Genomic DNA, 14,890 nt, shown 5'->3' on the forward strand with positions numbered 1-14,890 from the left:
ATATATACATATCATCCCTGGGATATGGGGCGAAAGAATACTTCCCACATACTCCCTGCGTGTCGTAGAAGCTGACTAAAAGGGTGGTGTGTGTGTGTGTGTAAATCCTCCCCTCCACTTTATACTTTCCTAAAAGAGGGAACAGAGGATGGGGCCAAGAGAGGACTTTCTCTCTCAGGCTCAGTTCTCTGCTCTTAATGCTACCTCGCTAATGTGGGAAATGGCAAATATGAAAAGTATATATTTATATTTATCTATTATACTTTGTCGCTGTCTCCCATGTTAGCAAGGAAGCGCAAGGAAACAGACAAAAGAATGGCCCAACCCACCCACATACACATGTATATACATACACATCCACACATAAACATACCCATACATCTCAACGTATACATATATATACACACACAGACATATACATACATACACATGTACATAATTCATACTGTCTGCCCTTGTCCATTCCCGTCACCACCCCGCCACACATGAAATGATGACCCCCCTGCCCCCACATGTGTGCAAGGTAGCACTAGGAAAAGACGACAAAGGCCACATTCGTTCACACTCAGTCTCTAGCTGTTATGTACAATGCACCGAAACCACAGGTCCCTTTCCACATCCAGGCTCCACAAAACTTTCCATGGTTTACCCCAGACGCTTCACATGCCCTAGTTCAATCCATTGACAGCACATCCACCCCGGTATACCACATCGTTCTAATTCACTCTATTCCTTGCACGCCTTTCACCCTCCTGCATGTTCAGGCCCTGATCACTCAAAATCTTTTTCACTCCATCTTTCCACCTCCACTTTGGTCTCCCACTTCTCCTCATTCCCTCCACCTCTGACACATATATCCTCTTGGCCAATCTTTCCTCACTCATTCTCTCCATGTGACCGAACCATTTCAAAATACCCTCTTCTGCTCTCTCAACCACACTCTTTTTATTACCACACATCTCTCTTACCCTATTATTACTTACTCGATCAAACCATTTCACACCTCGTATTGTCCTCAAACATCTCATTTCCAGCACATCCACCCTCCTCCACACAACTCTATCTATAGCCTACGCCTCACAACCATATAACATTGTTGGAACCACCATTCCTTCAAACATGCCCATTTTTGCTTTCCAAGATAATGTTTTCGACTTCCACACATTCTTCAATGCTCCCAGAACTTTTGCCACCCTCCCCCACCCTATGATGCACTTCCGCTTCCATGCTTCCATCCGCTGCCCAATCCACTCCCAGATATCTAAAATGCATCACTTCCTCCAGTTTTTCTCCATTCAAACTTATCCTCCCAATTGACTTGTACCTCAACCCTACAGTACCTAATAACCTTGCTCTTATTTACATTTACTCTCAGCTTTCTTCTTTCACACACTTTACCACACACACATAATTGGAGTTCGCTGTGGTTATGCCAAAAGTAAAAAGTCACCTTCAGCAAGGGTGTATCATCATCTGTCAATGAAATGGAGTACAATCTAATGAAGAATCTCACTCAAAAGAAGTTCATCTTCCTCCTACTTGAAGTAGCACAGCCTCAAGGCTGGAGAAGTTCATTGAGAAAATAGGACTAGGGGTTATGTAATAATAACAATAATATATATATATATATATATATATATATATATATATATATATATATATATATATATATATATATATATATACTAATCTCAAGCAATAGTATTAACATGCTTAAAAGGCAAATTAAGACATCTTAAGCACCATAATGCCATTATTCAGGCTAGGGGAAGTGACTGTCAATTAGATATTTCATCATCTTGAGCAGCTTTTTCTAATGAATTTAAATTAGTTTTTCTTTGGAGCTTTATTTTAGCATTAAATATTGCCCTTCCTTCATAACAAACACAAAAAAAAAAAAAAACCACAATCATGCATCATGTAACTAACAAAACTTGTGCATACACCAAGTCTCAATTGGACTTAAAAGTGCATGTTGAACAGACAGATGGTAAAAACTGCAATGCACTCTGATTACGTCTCTAATGTTTCAGGTTACAGCTCTGTTCCACATTTTCAAAGCACTTCAAGTTCAGCCAAGACAACCAGTTTTGTGCAAGAAGACTAATATCTGCACACGTGCAAAAGAAGCCTGAAGGATATGCGAGGCAGTCTTGTCCAGTCAAAGCAAAGCCCAAAAAGGAAAACCAAACTAACTTGACAATATGCATGTCATTCCCCAAACAACTGTCAATGGGTGGCCAGCTAATCATAACCTTCAAAGAAAGATGAAAAAAATGTATGTTCATCACCCATCTGGGCTCAGGTAAAGGATCTAATCCAAATACAAGATAAACACAAGAATATTACTACAGAGGAGCCAAAATCACCAGCAACACATGTCTTGCATAACATGACATGAGTGGCTTGCTGGCTTCATGTGCCCTTCATGCTTCTTCAAGATGCAAAAACTACAAACATGAATCTTTTTTCTACTCAAAAGTATTTGAAGGGTACATGCTAATGATACAGGTAATCAGTTGCAAACATGGCACTGATGACACAAGTCTTCTTAATACTATATTCTATCCCCTGAAGAAAACTCTATGCGATTCCATTTCTGTGCTGAGTTTTTCTCAATCATACCTATGGTTAGCTTAATTTCACCAATGTGGTCTCTAAACTCAAGCTTCCTACCATTTCTCACCAATCGACTGGGATTTCTATACACAATTTTCAGTAAACACCTTACTTCATTGTATCCAGCTATTCCTCTAGTGCCAGAAGGGGATATCTCATCTTCCTTTACTGCCAGAAAAGACATTCTCTTCCTCCTTTACTGGCACAAAGGACTCTCTCCTCTTAATGTCTTTCTCAAGTTCTATCTTATGCTATTTTCTCCTTAATCTTTTCAACTTTTTACTGTACTTCCTCCGTTTCTTGTAAATACCCTGTTCAATCTTTCACTCTCTGTTGATGTATAGGCCTCTCTTACGTTTGCTTCACCTTAAATCTAAACTGTAAATGGCTTCCCTTCCCTTAAAGTGTTTTCCTTAATATCCTTGATTTTCTTGTATATATAATCATCTCTTTCATGCCCAGAACCTATATCAATAATCCTCTCACCTTCCAAACAACCCATCATGTTGTTCTTCTAGTTGACCAAACATTAAGAGAGATCTCCACCTTCCTAACCCATGCCATATCATTTTGACCACATTCAAATGGATGTTTTCTGCTTGCTACTACCTTCACCTTAAGTGTGTTTTCACTCATATACATGTCCTTTAACTCTTCTAATGCCCCCTCCTTTAACCTTATGCATGCCTCCTCAATGCTAACCACCTTGAATTCTTAAAAAATTTTCCCAATGAGCTCCAATGTTTTGCTAAATATCATCTGATGCAATTCTGTGGAACTGTAGTTTCACTATTTCACTACCTTTATTGTGAGCCATTTACTTCAGCCTTATTAATCATGATATTTCTAAAAGTGTATGGGGCTTCCATAACTTACTCTTTTTCAATAAAGCTTGTTTTTTACATACTGCTTCATTTATTCCTAAACAACTACCAGTTCCTCTGACATCAGCAAGTTCTTTGAATTCCAAAAACTTTACACTTTCACCGTCATTACATAAAAGATACTACTTGTTTTGTTCTTGCCATCTCTTGCAAGTTGAAATAAAGTTCCATGTATCTCTTCATAGAAAGCACTGCCCTACAATGGTTCAAGTCCTTCACCACCTTGCAGTTGCAACTGTACTACACACAATGCTGTACACTTCATTTCAAACTTTTAAAAATTATTTCACAGTGCTTACTAACACTCCAATGCCTTCAAATAATTTTTCCCTCTTATCTGCAAATTCATAGGTGTAACTATACTTGTGTACTGTAGATATACAAATCTGCCTGGATGTGCAACTCTATTACAGCCTCGTACTACATCCAGATTTGAGAATGGCGACGTGACAAGACTCACTATGTTACTTCCATACACCAACTCTGAGAATAAAATATTCAGTGTACTGTTCTTCAGTCTTCTGGATTCTTATCAAGGAAATGTTCTATCTAAATTTCCCTTCTTTAAACATTTCAGCAGTAACAATCAATGAATCCAGTTAAAGACTATCATTCACCTTCCTACTTCAACTCTAGTGTTTTGTTTTGCTACTGTCTCTAGTAAAATTCTTTGGTTTACTTTATTAAATGCCTTTGCAAAATTATCACTTTGCATTAGAATCTCATGTATGGTATGGCAATGAACAAATCATTGGGTTTGCATACTTCTAACAAGTAATTATCAATGTTGGCCTTCATTGTGTAGTTGTATGTACTTTTACTTCTCTTTCAACAACTTTTATTAAATGTGATGTCAAATTTACAGGCTTAATCAGCTTATATATCAGCTTACATCTTTCTCTGTGTACTGATATTACACATGCCATTATAAGAATCCATGCTTTGCATTATCAATACCATCAATGGTTTTTCACTAATTATTTTTGTGTTTAGGAAAATGGTTAGAATTCCATCTGGTCCTAAGACAATCCAAAACCATCTTACCCCTTCCCCCTTCACTGAGAACTGGAACATCCAGGTTGTTCTTAAAAAACACATTACCTCTCTCTCCCTTTTTGTGTTCTGGTTACATTTGCACACACATCCAGATATCCCATACTGAACCATCAAGGAGCACTCCTTGCTTGGATTCTTCTTCAGTTCTCACTTTCAGAATGAGAAATATATGGAGGGGAGGGCTCCTAGCCTCCTATTCCCAAACTCTTTTTCACATCATCTTACGACACACAGGAGATACATGGGTTGTTTTCTTATTCCTCTATCCATACGGATACAGAAAAGTGATTCTAGAACAGGAAATCATTTCAGTTATGTGTAATGATCTCAGATAAGATAAGGAGATTTGTGCTTGTGGATTAAGTTCCAACAACCATCATGTTTGTGCCCCCAAGCAATTACACCTCCCCATTCAGTGCCTGACTATTATTGTAGGAACCTACCACTCCCTACTGACAGTAGCACGTTGACCCCAGAATACCACATCATTCTAATTCGCTCTATTTCTTGCACGCCTCTCACCCTCCTGTATGTTCAGGCCCTGATCACATAGAATCTTTTTCACTCCATCCTTCCACCTCCAATTCGAATCAGCCACTAGAATTGGCGAACAACAACTGACTAACTTCCCAGGCCCTCTCATCCCTAACTGACTGCATACTCACCCCTCTCTCCAAAACTCTTGCATTTACCTCCCTGACCACACCCATCCATAAACAAATTAAACCACCATGGGGACATCAAACACCCCTGCCGCTAACCGACATTCACTGGGAACTCTCCTCTCTTCCTACTCGTACACATACCTGACATCCTCGATAAAACCTTTTCACTGCTTCGAGCAACTTACTTCCCAATTTTAAGACCTTCCACAAAGCATCTCTATCAACCCTTTCATAAGCCTTCTCCAGATCCATATATGCTACATACAAATCTATCTCTTTTTCTAAGTATCTCTCACATACAATCTTCAAAGCAAACACCTGATCCACACATCCTCTACCACTTCTGAAACACAATGCTCTTCCCCAATCTGATACTCTGTACATGCCTTCACCTTCTGAATCAATACTCTCCCATATAATTTCCCAGGAATACTCAAAAAACTTATACCTCTGTAGTTTGAACACTCACCTTTATCCCCTTTGCCTTTGTACAATGACACTATGCACACATTCTGCCAATCCTCAGGCACTTCACCATGATCCATACATACACTGAAGATCCTTATCAATCAATCAACAACACAGTCACCTCCTTTTTCTATTAATCTGACTGCAATAACATCCAAACCTGCCGCCTTGATGGATTTCATCTTCCGCAAAGCTTTACTACATGTTCACTCTTAATGAAACCATTCTCCCTTACCATCTCGCTTCATACACTATCTCGACCAAAACACCCAATATCTGCCACTCTATCATCAAACACATTCAACAAACCTTAAAAATATTCACTCCATCTCCTTCTCACTTCATCATTACCTGTTATTACTTCCCCACTTTCCCCCTTTACCAATGTTCTCTTGTCTTAAGCACAATATCTACCTCCTTCCAAAACATCTTTTTATTCTCCCTAAAATTTAATGATTCTCTCTCACCCTAACTCACATTAGCCCTCTTTTTCAACCCTTGCACCTTTCTCTTAACCTCCTCCCACTTTCTTTTATACATCTCCCAGTCATTTGCACACCTTCCTTGCAAGTATTGTCCAAATGCCTCTCTTTTCTCTTTCACTACCAACTTTACTTCTTCATCCCATCACTCACTACCTTTTCTAATCTGCCCACCTCCCACCTTTCTTATGCCACATGCATCTTTTCCACAAGCCATCACTGCTTCTCCAAATACATCCCATTCCTCATTCACTTCCCTCACGTCATTTGCTTTCACCTTTTGCCATTCTCCACTCAAACTCTACTGGTACTTCCTCACACAAGTCTCCTTTCCAAGCTCACTTACTCTCACCACTCTCTTCTCCCCTACATTCTCTATTCCTTTTTGAAAACCTCTACAAATCTTCACCTTCACAAGATAGGGATCAGAGATCCCTCCAGCTGCCCCTCTCTGTACATCACATCCAAAAGTTTTTCTTTTACATGCCTATAAATCAACATGTAATCCAATAATGCCCTTTGACCATCTCTCCTACTCACATATGTACACTTATGTATATGTCTCTTTTTAAACCAGGTATTCCTAATCACCAGTGTTTTTTCAGCACACAAATCCACAAGCTCTTCACCATTTCCATTCACAACACTGAATACCCCATGTACACCAATTATACCCTCAACTGCCACACTACTCACCTTTGCACTTAAATCACCCATCAGTAAAACCCGGTCTCATGCATCAAAGCTGCTGACACGCACACTCAGCTGCTCCCAAAACACTTGCCTCTCATGATCTTTCTTCTCATGACCAGGTGCATAAGCACCAATAATCACCCATCTCTCTCCGTCCACTTTCAGTTTTACCCACATCAGTCTAGAATTCACTTTCTTACACTCTATCACATACTCCCACAACTCCTGCTTCCGGAGCAGTGCTACTCTTTCCTTAGCTCTTGTCCTCTCACTAAACTCTGACTTTACTCCCAAGACTTTCCCAAACCACTCTACCCTTTACCCTCGAGCTTCATTTCACTCAGAGCCAGAACATCCTGGTTCCTTTCCTCAAACATACTACCTATCTCTCCTTTCTTCTCATCTTCATTACATCCACACACATTCAGACACCCTAATCTGAGCCTTTGAGGAGGATGAGTACTCCGTGCTTGACTCTTTCTCCTGTATCCCTGTTTAGAAATTTAGATGCAAGGAGGGGAGGGTTTCCAGCCCCCTGCTCCTGCCACCTTTAATTTCCTTCTACGAAACACGGGGAATACATGGGAAGTATTTTTTCTCCCATATCCCCTATATATTATTATTTTTCTTATTATTATACTTTGTCGTTGTCTCCCACATTAGCAAGGTAGCGCAAGGAAACATGAAAGAATGGCCCAACCCACCCACATACACATGTATATACATACACGTCCACACATGTACATATACATACCTATACATCTCAACGTATACATATATATATACACACAGACATATATACACATGTGCATAATTCATACTGTCTGCCTTTATTCATTCCCATAACCATCCTGCCACACATGAAATGACAACCCCCTCCCCCCGCAAGTGCACGAGGTAGCACTAGGAAAAGACAATAAAGGCCACATTTGTTCATACAGTCTCTAGCCGTCATGTATAATGCACCGAAACCACAGCTCCCTTTCCACATCCAGGCCCCACAAAACTTTCCATGGTTTACCCCAGACGCTTCACATGCCCTGGTTCAATCCACTGACAGCACGTTCACCCTGGTATACCACATTGTTCCAATTCACTCTACTCCTTGCACGCCTTTCACCCTCCTTCATGTTCAGGCCCCAATCACTCAAAATCTTTTTCACTTCATCTTTCCACCTCCAATTTGGTCTCCCACTTCTCCTCGTTCCCTACACCTCTGACACATATATCCTCTTGGTCAATCTTTCCTCACTCATTCTCTCCATGAGACCAAACCATTTCAAAACACGCTATTCTGCTCTCTCAACCTCACTCTTTTTATTACCACAAATCTCTCTTACCCTTTCATTACTTACTTGGTCAAACCACCTCACACCACATATTGTCCTCAAACATCTCATTTCTAGCACATCTGCCCTCCTCTGCACAACTCTATCTATAGCCCATGCCTCACAACCATATAACATTGTTGGAACCACTATTCCTTCAAACATACCCATTTCTGCTTTCCAAAATAATGTTCTCGACTTCCACACATTTTTCAACGTTCCCAGAACTTTTGCCTTCTCCCCCACCCTATGATTCACTTCTGCTTCCAGGTTCCATCCACTGCCGAATCCACTATCAGATATCTAAAACACTTCACTTCCTCCAGTTTTTCTCCATTCAAACTTACCTCCCAATTGACTTGTCCCTCAACCCTACTGTACCTAATAACCTTGCTCTTATTCACATTTACTCTCAGCTTTCTTCTTCACGCAATTTACCAAACTCAGTCACCAGCTTCTGCTGTTTCTCACCCAAATCAGCCACCAGCGCTGTATCATCAGCGAACAACAACTGACCCACTTCCCAAGCTCTCTCTCTCTCTCTCTCTATATATATATATGTATTACTATTATTTCCCATACATATTCACCATTTCCTGTATTAGTGAGGTAGTGTCAAGAACAGAGGACTGAGCCTAAGAAGGTAAATCCTCACTAGGCCCCCCACTCTGTTCCTTCTTTGAGAAAAGTAAAAACTGAAGGGTAGGATTTCCAGCCCCCCCTCTCCCTCCCCTTTTAGTTGCCTTTTACAACATGCAAGGAATATGTGGGAAGTATGTATGAATAATGGCTGTCTTAGAAGACTGAACTGTTGGCCTGTGTTTGACAGATGTCTGGGAAATAACAAATGCTTTGTTGAGTTACTTAGACTTTCCAAGTTTGCATCCAGCTGCTGTAACTGGACAAGAAAACCTTGCACTAATGAATCAGGTGCTGTTGGATGCTGAATTTTTCTTCTTATCATTATACCTTACTACAAAATACTTCTTTACTTTATGGGCTAAACTGTTATCAAAAGGTAACTCCATTTACTCTTCAAACTTTCTCTTATGAGAGTTAACTGGTCAGAGTGGAGATATGGATGCATGTTGTGAAGCTTAGAGTTGAAAAATCTATAGCCATTAAATATACAGAGAAAAAATAAATATATATGTAAATATTTTTCTTATGCACCTCCAGTCAGCTACTTTACAGCACCTTCAGTAAAAGTTAAAACATACCAATGGTGTTGGAATAGGTGTCAGCAATCCATGACATCTCCCGCTCACCAGTACCCATGTCGGGGGCTGGCACATCCACACCAGGGCCTGTGGGGTTCATTAGGCACTCCTTGAAATGAGAAAATCTGTGACCAGATCAAAATTCTTTAGCCCAATGCACAAGTTCCATGAGGCAATTTTACCTACTGATAAGGAGGGAAAAATGTGCCTTCACTGCAGTAATAAGGCGCTCAGTAAGATAGTCATCATACCAACACCAACTGGAGAAAATGTCTCCACTGTGCAACTATCTTGGATAGCATATTTCTGCAACATCTTGGCTCTCCTTTTGTTCTCTTTATCTTCCCCTAACCTGCATTAGTCATTAGAAGAAATCAAGACAAGTGCCCAAGCAAAGAGTGCACAACACTGAGTCTGAGGGGAGCCATCTTACCAATTGTCTTGGCGTAAGTATCAGCAATCCATGACATCTCCCGCTCACCAGTGCCCATATCAGGTGCTGGGACATCCACACCCGGGCCTAGCAGCATGTGTATTATACTCTTTAAACTGTCATGAGCCTGAATAATCATTACTAAAGCAGAAACATTAAAAGGAATACAAATACAAGAAAGTTGACATTAAAAACTAAAAAGAGCAAAAGAAACAAACATAATATTCTTTTGGGACTTCTAAGTAAAGAACAATAAGATACTTAATTTATATATCAGTTTTACTATAGTTGAGAACTCTGCCCTTTCAATTACAGTGCTACTTACAGATTCTTTTTTACCCAATCTGATCAAGATAATAAGAAAAAAGTAATCTGTGAGCACTATGGTTGTTTTCGTTATTCATATCTTCAGTAAAAAAAACAAATACATCAGCTCTGAGGGATGAGACTTCTTTCTTTAATGACATAATGAAAGAGCCAAACATTTACTGAATCTCACTGGTCACTAATCAAGAAGGACTGGCTAAGGAGCATTTAAAAAGAAAAGAGATAATGACCACAAAGTAGTTATTGCAAATTACTGGTGTCTAATCTCTCAAACATTCCTGCCCTAACAGGTACTACAACTACAGATCTGGCTATAACTCCATTCAGTAGAGACTATATCATTAACCTGTCAGAATTGAGTGAAAGGAATGCAATGTACACTTTTCATATCACTAAAATTAAAAAATTTCTATCATCCTTCATAGGTCAATTTTCTACAAAGGACACCAGTCATTTTCCTGTAAGAACATTCCAACGAGCAACAGCAGATTATTACTGAATTACATGCTTAGCTATCTCAGTAAAAAACAAATGTTCAAGCTATAACCCCCTTACTTACCCAAACTTCAAGTGGTCAACCATTATAGCCAATGTATTTACCAAGATAGTTGCAAGAACTTTATCATAAAAGCCACAATTACTCTTAATGTCCCCATAAAATATAACTGAAAAATGCCTCAAAGGTAGCTCTAAAGCCTGTCCAAAAAAAAAAAAAAAAAAAAAAAAAAAAAAAATCCCACAGACTAAATCATAACCATCTTGCACAGGTACCATAACACCATGAAGGCAGGCTATTAACCTACTCCAACAGTGCAGCTCAGTCTCAGACCCCAAAGACCACTGAAAGGTGACCCACAAGACCCTAAATACCTGAAAATCATACAAGTGGCAGAAATCTAAGACTTACTGTGAGTGAAGTTTCATTACACTTTACATGGGAGAAAGAATACTTCCCATGTGTTCTTTGTGTGTCGTTAAAGGCGACTAAAAGGGCAGGGAATGAGGGGCTGGAAATCCTCCACTCCCATTTTTGATTTTCCAAAAGAAGGAATAGAGAAGGGGGCCAAGTGGGGATATTTCCTCTATGGCCTAAGAGGAAATATCCTTACTCAGCCCCTTTCTCTGTTCCTTCTTTTGGAAAATCAAAAACGGGAGGGGAGGATTTCTAGTCCGGCGCTCCCTCCCCTTTTAGCTGCCTTTTACAACACAGGTAATAAGGGGGAAGTATTGTTTCTCCCCTATCCCCAGCGATAATATATATATATATATATATATATATATATATATATATATATATATATATATATATATATATATATATCATAAGATTCTTTGACAGGCATTTCCTGTAGCCAAAGTCCTGTGCATTCTAGTTCATTTTCAAAGTAGGATGATTAGGGGGGTCCACTGTAGGATGTAACTGGAAACTGAAGGACAGCCTAATCAGCATTAGGATGATAAAACTTATCAGTCTGACAAAGTGAAAGGAAGGCTAGAGCTAGTTTACAACATTGATCACTTCTTGTTTATTGGCCAGTGGTTTTACCTTACCATACTGAATTCTTCTCAACCAGCAATCTTGGCTAGTGACCCATGAGGCTAATATGGACAAATGACACATGTTCTGATAAAAACTCAGTTGATATGAATAGACAAAATAAATTATGACAGCCGAGAGCAATATGAGGATATAAAAACTTGAGAACAAAAATGGGAAAATGAAAAAGTAAGGTCATAACATTTAATGTAAATATCTTGTCATGAAAAAGTTATGTAGTGTGCTGAGACTTTAATGAGGGGAAATAAAATATTACAAAGCAGTGCAGTCTGCTGATAAAGTTTATGGAAAAATGAATTTGAATCACTCACACTCTAAAAGTATGGAAAACTTCATAATATGATTCTAAATTGAGACAGGAATAAACGAGAAGCTGACTTTTTGTGCTGTAATGTTTGAGTATACAAAAAAAATTCCATGACAGAGATCATTACATCTATGACTTCAGCATGTTATCCAGCCCATAAGAAGCAGGCTGATCATCATGTTCAAAGGAAACATGACAAATTGCAACTTGAAGACAGTACACTAATCTAAGGAAGTCATTAATAGCTATAATAGTCATTACACCCTAATCCCAGGCCCCGTTCCTCAAGTTGTGGCCACAACTATTTAGAATTTCTTACACAAAGACCCAGTAACATGAAAGTGGAGAGAATTGAGGGAATCAGACTCCTACTCAAAACGTCCATTAGAGAAAATTACACCTCAATCTCCAAACATAAATATCTTTCCATACTGAAGAGATCATGACCAGTCCTATTAACGAAAGGACTAAGTTAACTGGAAGGGAGGATGTCCAGCTCCCCACTCCCACCGTTTTAGTTGCCTTCTCTGACATGCTGGGAATACATGGGAAGTATTCTTTCTCCCCTATCTTCAGGGATATATATACCGTACTCCTAAAATAAAAGAATATTCTCTTATTTTGCTGGAAAATAAATTGCCTATTATGTATGAAAAATATTACCACCAACAATAAGATCAACTAGCTAAAATCATCAAAAACAAAGAAAAAAGGTCACAATACAATCCAATAGGTACTGTACAACCTATTACTTGTTGCAGCTCTTCCATGGAATAATCCTATAATCTCTCTTTATCAATTTTCTTTAACTGTTCCCATTCACAGCAGGTGGATCAAGTGTGTATATGAAACCTTTGTAGCTGTATGTTTCACAGAACTGGAGCCCGCTAGACCAACCTTGTTGGTGAGCAAAAGAGAAAGGATGTCCAATTTCCTGGGATAGACTTAATTCCCTGATATATATCATAATCCCCCCAAAAATCAAGTATTACAATAGAGATAGTCATCCTTAATATCCTAGCAGTATTACAACCGCCATATAAAAATAAGTAATACAGTAATATGAAACTACCCTCGTAAGCTAAACACAGAAAAAACAAAACATGTTTTGACCTAATTCTAAGAGAAATACACTAAATATTTTGCCAGACTTAAACTTACCATGTTTCTTCATAGCATGACATGGCCACAAGGAAAAGATTTGAAACAAATGCAAAGAAAAACCATGATATAAATTTGAACTAGGGTGCTACACAATCAAGTGAATATACTTTCCTGGGGAAGCTTTTTTTCTCAAGCAAAATGATGAAATGTTTAAAAAACAGCATATAATATCATTCTGAGTTCATGGCGTGATTGCAGTCACCATATCATATGGGGTAGAAGCTAGATAAGGAATGTAATGACTATCTTAGCCGTTGATGACCACACAAGATCACTATAAACATGAGTACATTTTTTGCATTACTGTTTAATCATATTTCAGGGCCTGTGTGCTTGTGATTAAGATGACAGGCTGAAGTCACAGTCAAAGCAAGTACAAAAATCACCTGGAAAATATGAAAATAAGAATTTAATATGATGGGAATAGAGATAAGTAAAACAGGACATTACAGAAATAAATAAAATAAGGCAAAATCTTGGATAAAGAGGAAATCAAAAATATTCATATGAAAACCCCAGAATGTTAGGTCTTGCATGAATCCTTCAAACTCTGTGGTAGATAACACTCTAATAGTATTTCTTTGTAAACTAACAAGTGAGAGTAAGCTAGAAGTATGAAATATGCCACAAGGAAAAGAGCTTGACAGTGTTAATATTCTACTAAGAAAAAAGTTCAAACCCTTGGCTGAATTAAAACTGTATCACGAGGTACACCAATGAAGTACCATAAACCATTATGTAATCCAACTTCCCTGCTAAGGCAGCTTTCCAAGAGCAGCTCAGCATCATTCTACTCCTAATCATCACTTAATTATATAAAGTATTTTACAGCCAGTCTGTATCAATACTCACTTCAAACTCATATCACTGTATGGATGAGAGTGAATAGAATTATGAAAGCAGCACTGTGGTAGTTCTACAAACTAAAAAATCTAATGTCCATAGGGCCTTACGAGTCCACTAATTTCAAAGGCTAAGACACTATAACATAGCAGTATTCAACTTTTTGTAAAGTATCTCAATAACCAATACAGAATTATTACCTTCACTAATTTCCTCATCTGTTACTTTTATTATCATTATTTTCATTATCATAATTATCATTATTAACATAACTTTTATAAATATCATTGTTAATACCCTCTATTTAATGGACTAATAGGGGATAGGGGGACTATTAATGCCAAAACTCATTAAACTGAATGTAACCTATGGGCCATTTTTTAATACAATATACAATTTACGTGCTTTCTTTAACTCCTCTATCACTTGATGCCATTTTGATTTGTAAGGATTGTAAAATTATCTAATAAATAAGGTTAGTTTTCTGCATACAACCAGACCACATGATAGCGTGAGGCAGACCGAGACCAAAACAAAGCGAGTGTGCCCCATATTACGAAAAAGAGCAATATGAAAAGCCCGTAGTGCAGCCTTTAAGATATTCTTTTATTCTTTAAATTATCATTACTCAACGTATCACTATTTGCCTGGTCTGATAAATCTGAAATCCATTATATCTGGGTCCACTTAATCAAGGGTTTACTGCACTCTTTTCACTTTATCATGTTCCATCTTTATTACATTACTTTCACTATAATCATTTCAATTAGGATATCAATATCATTAGTACTATCATAATTACATCATAAACTTAAAACTGGTGGGATGGTAAAGTTCTATGTG

General features: G+C 38.3%; 1 protein-coding gene across 9 annotated transcripts in view; it reads right to left on the reverse strand.

Moving 5' to 3' along the window:
* The window catches only part of Gdh (glutamate dehydrogenase, mitochondrial), an 88,517-nt gene that overhangs the window by 35,086 nt on the left and 38,541 nt on the right, over positions 1-14,890 (reverse strand). For 5 of the 9 annotated variants that reach the window (XM_071658414.1, XM_071658419.1, XM_071658412.1 and 2 more), the window contains exon 5: positions 9,849-9,935. In XM_071658414.1, coding sequence (XP_071514515.1) covers positions 9,849-9,935 — 87 coding nt within the window. Of the gene's footprint in view, positions 1-9,415; positions 9,503-9,848; positions 9,936-14,890 lie in introns of all 9 variants that reach the window. The other 4 variants (XM_071658415.1, XM_071658420.1, XM_071658413.1 and 1 more) reach the window with 1 other exon arrangement.

The sequence above is a fragment of the Panulirus ornatus genome, chromosome 66 (assembly GCF_036320965.1).
Source record: "Panulirus ornatus isolate Po-2019 chromosome 66, ASM3632096v1, whole genome shotgun sequence".
Classification (NCBI taxonomy): Eukaryota; Metazoa; Arthropoda; class Malacostraca; order Decapoda; family Palinuridae; genus Panulirus; species Panulirus ornatus.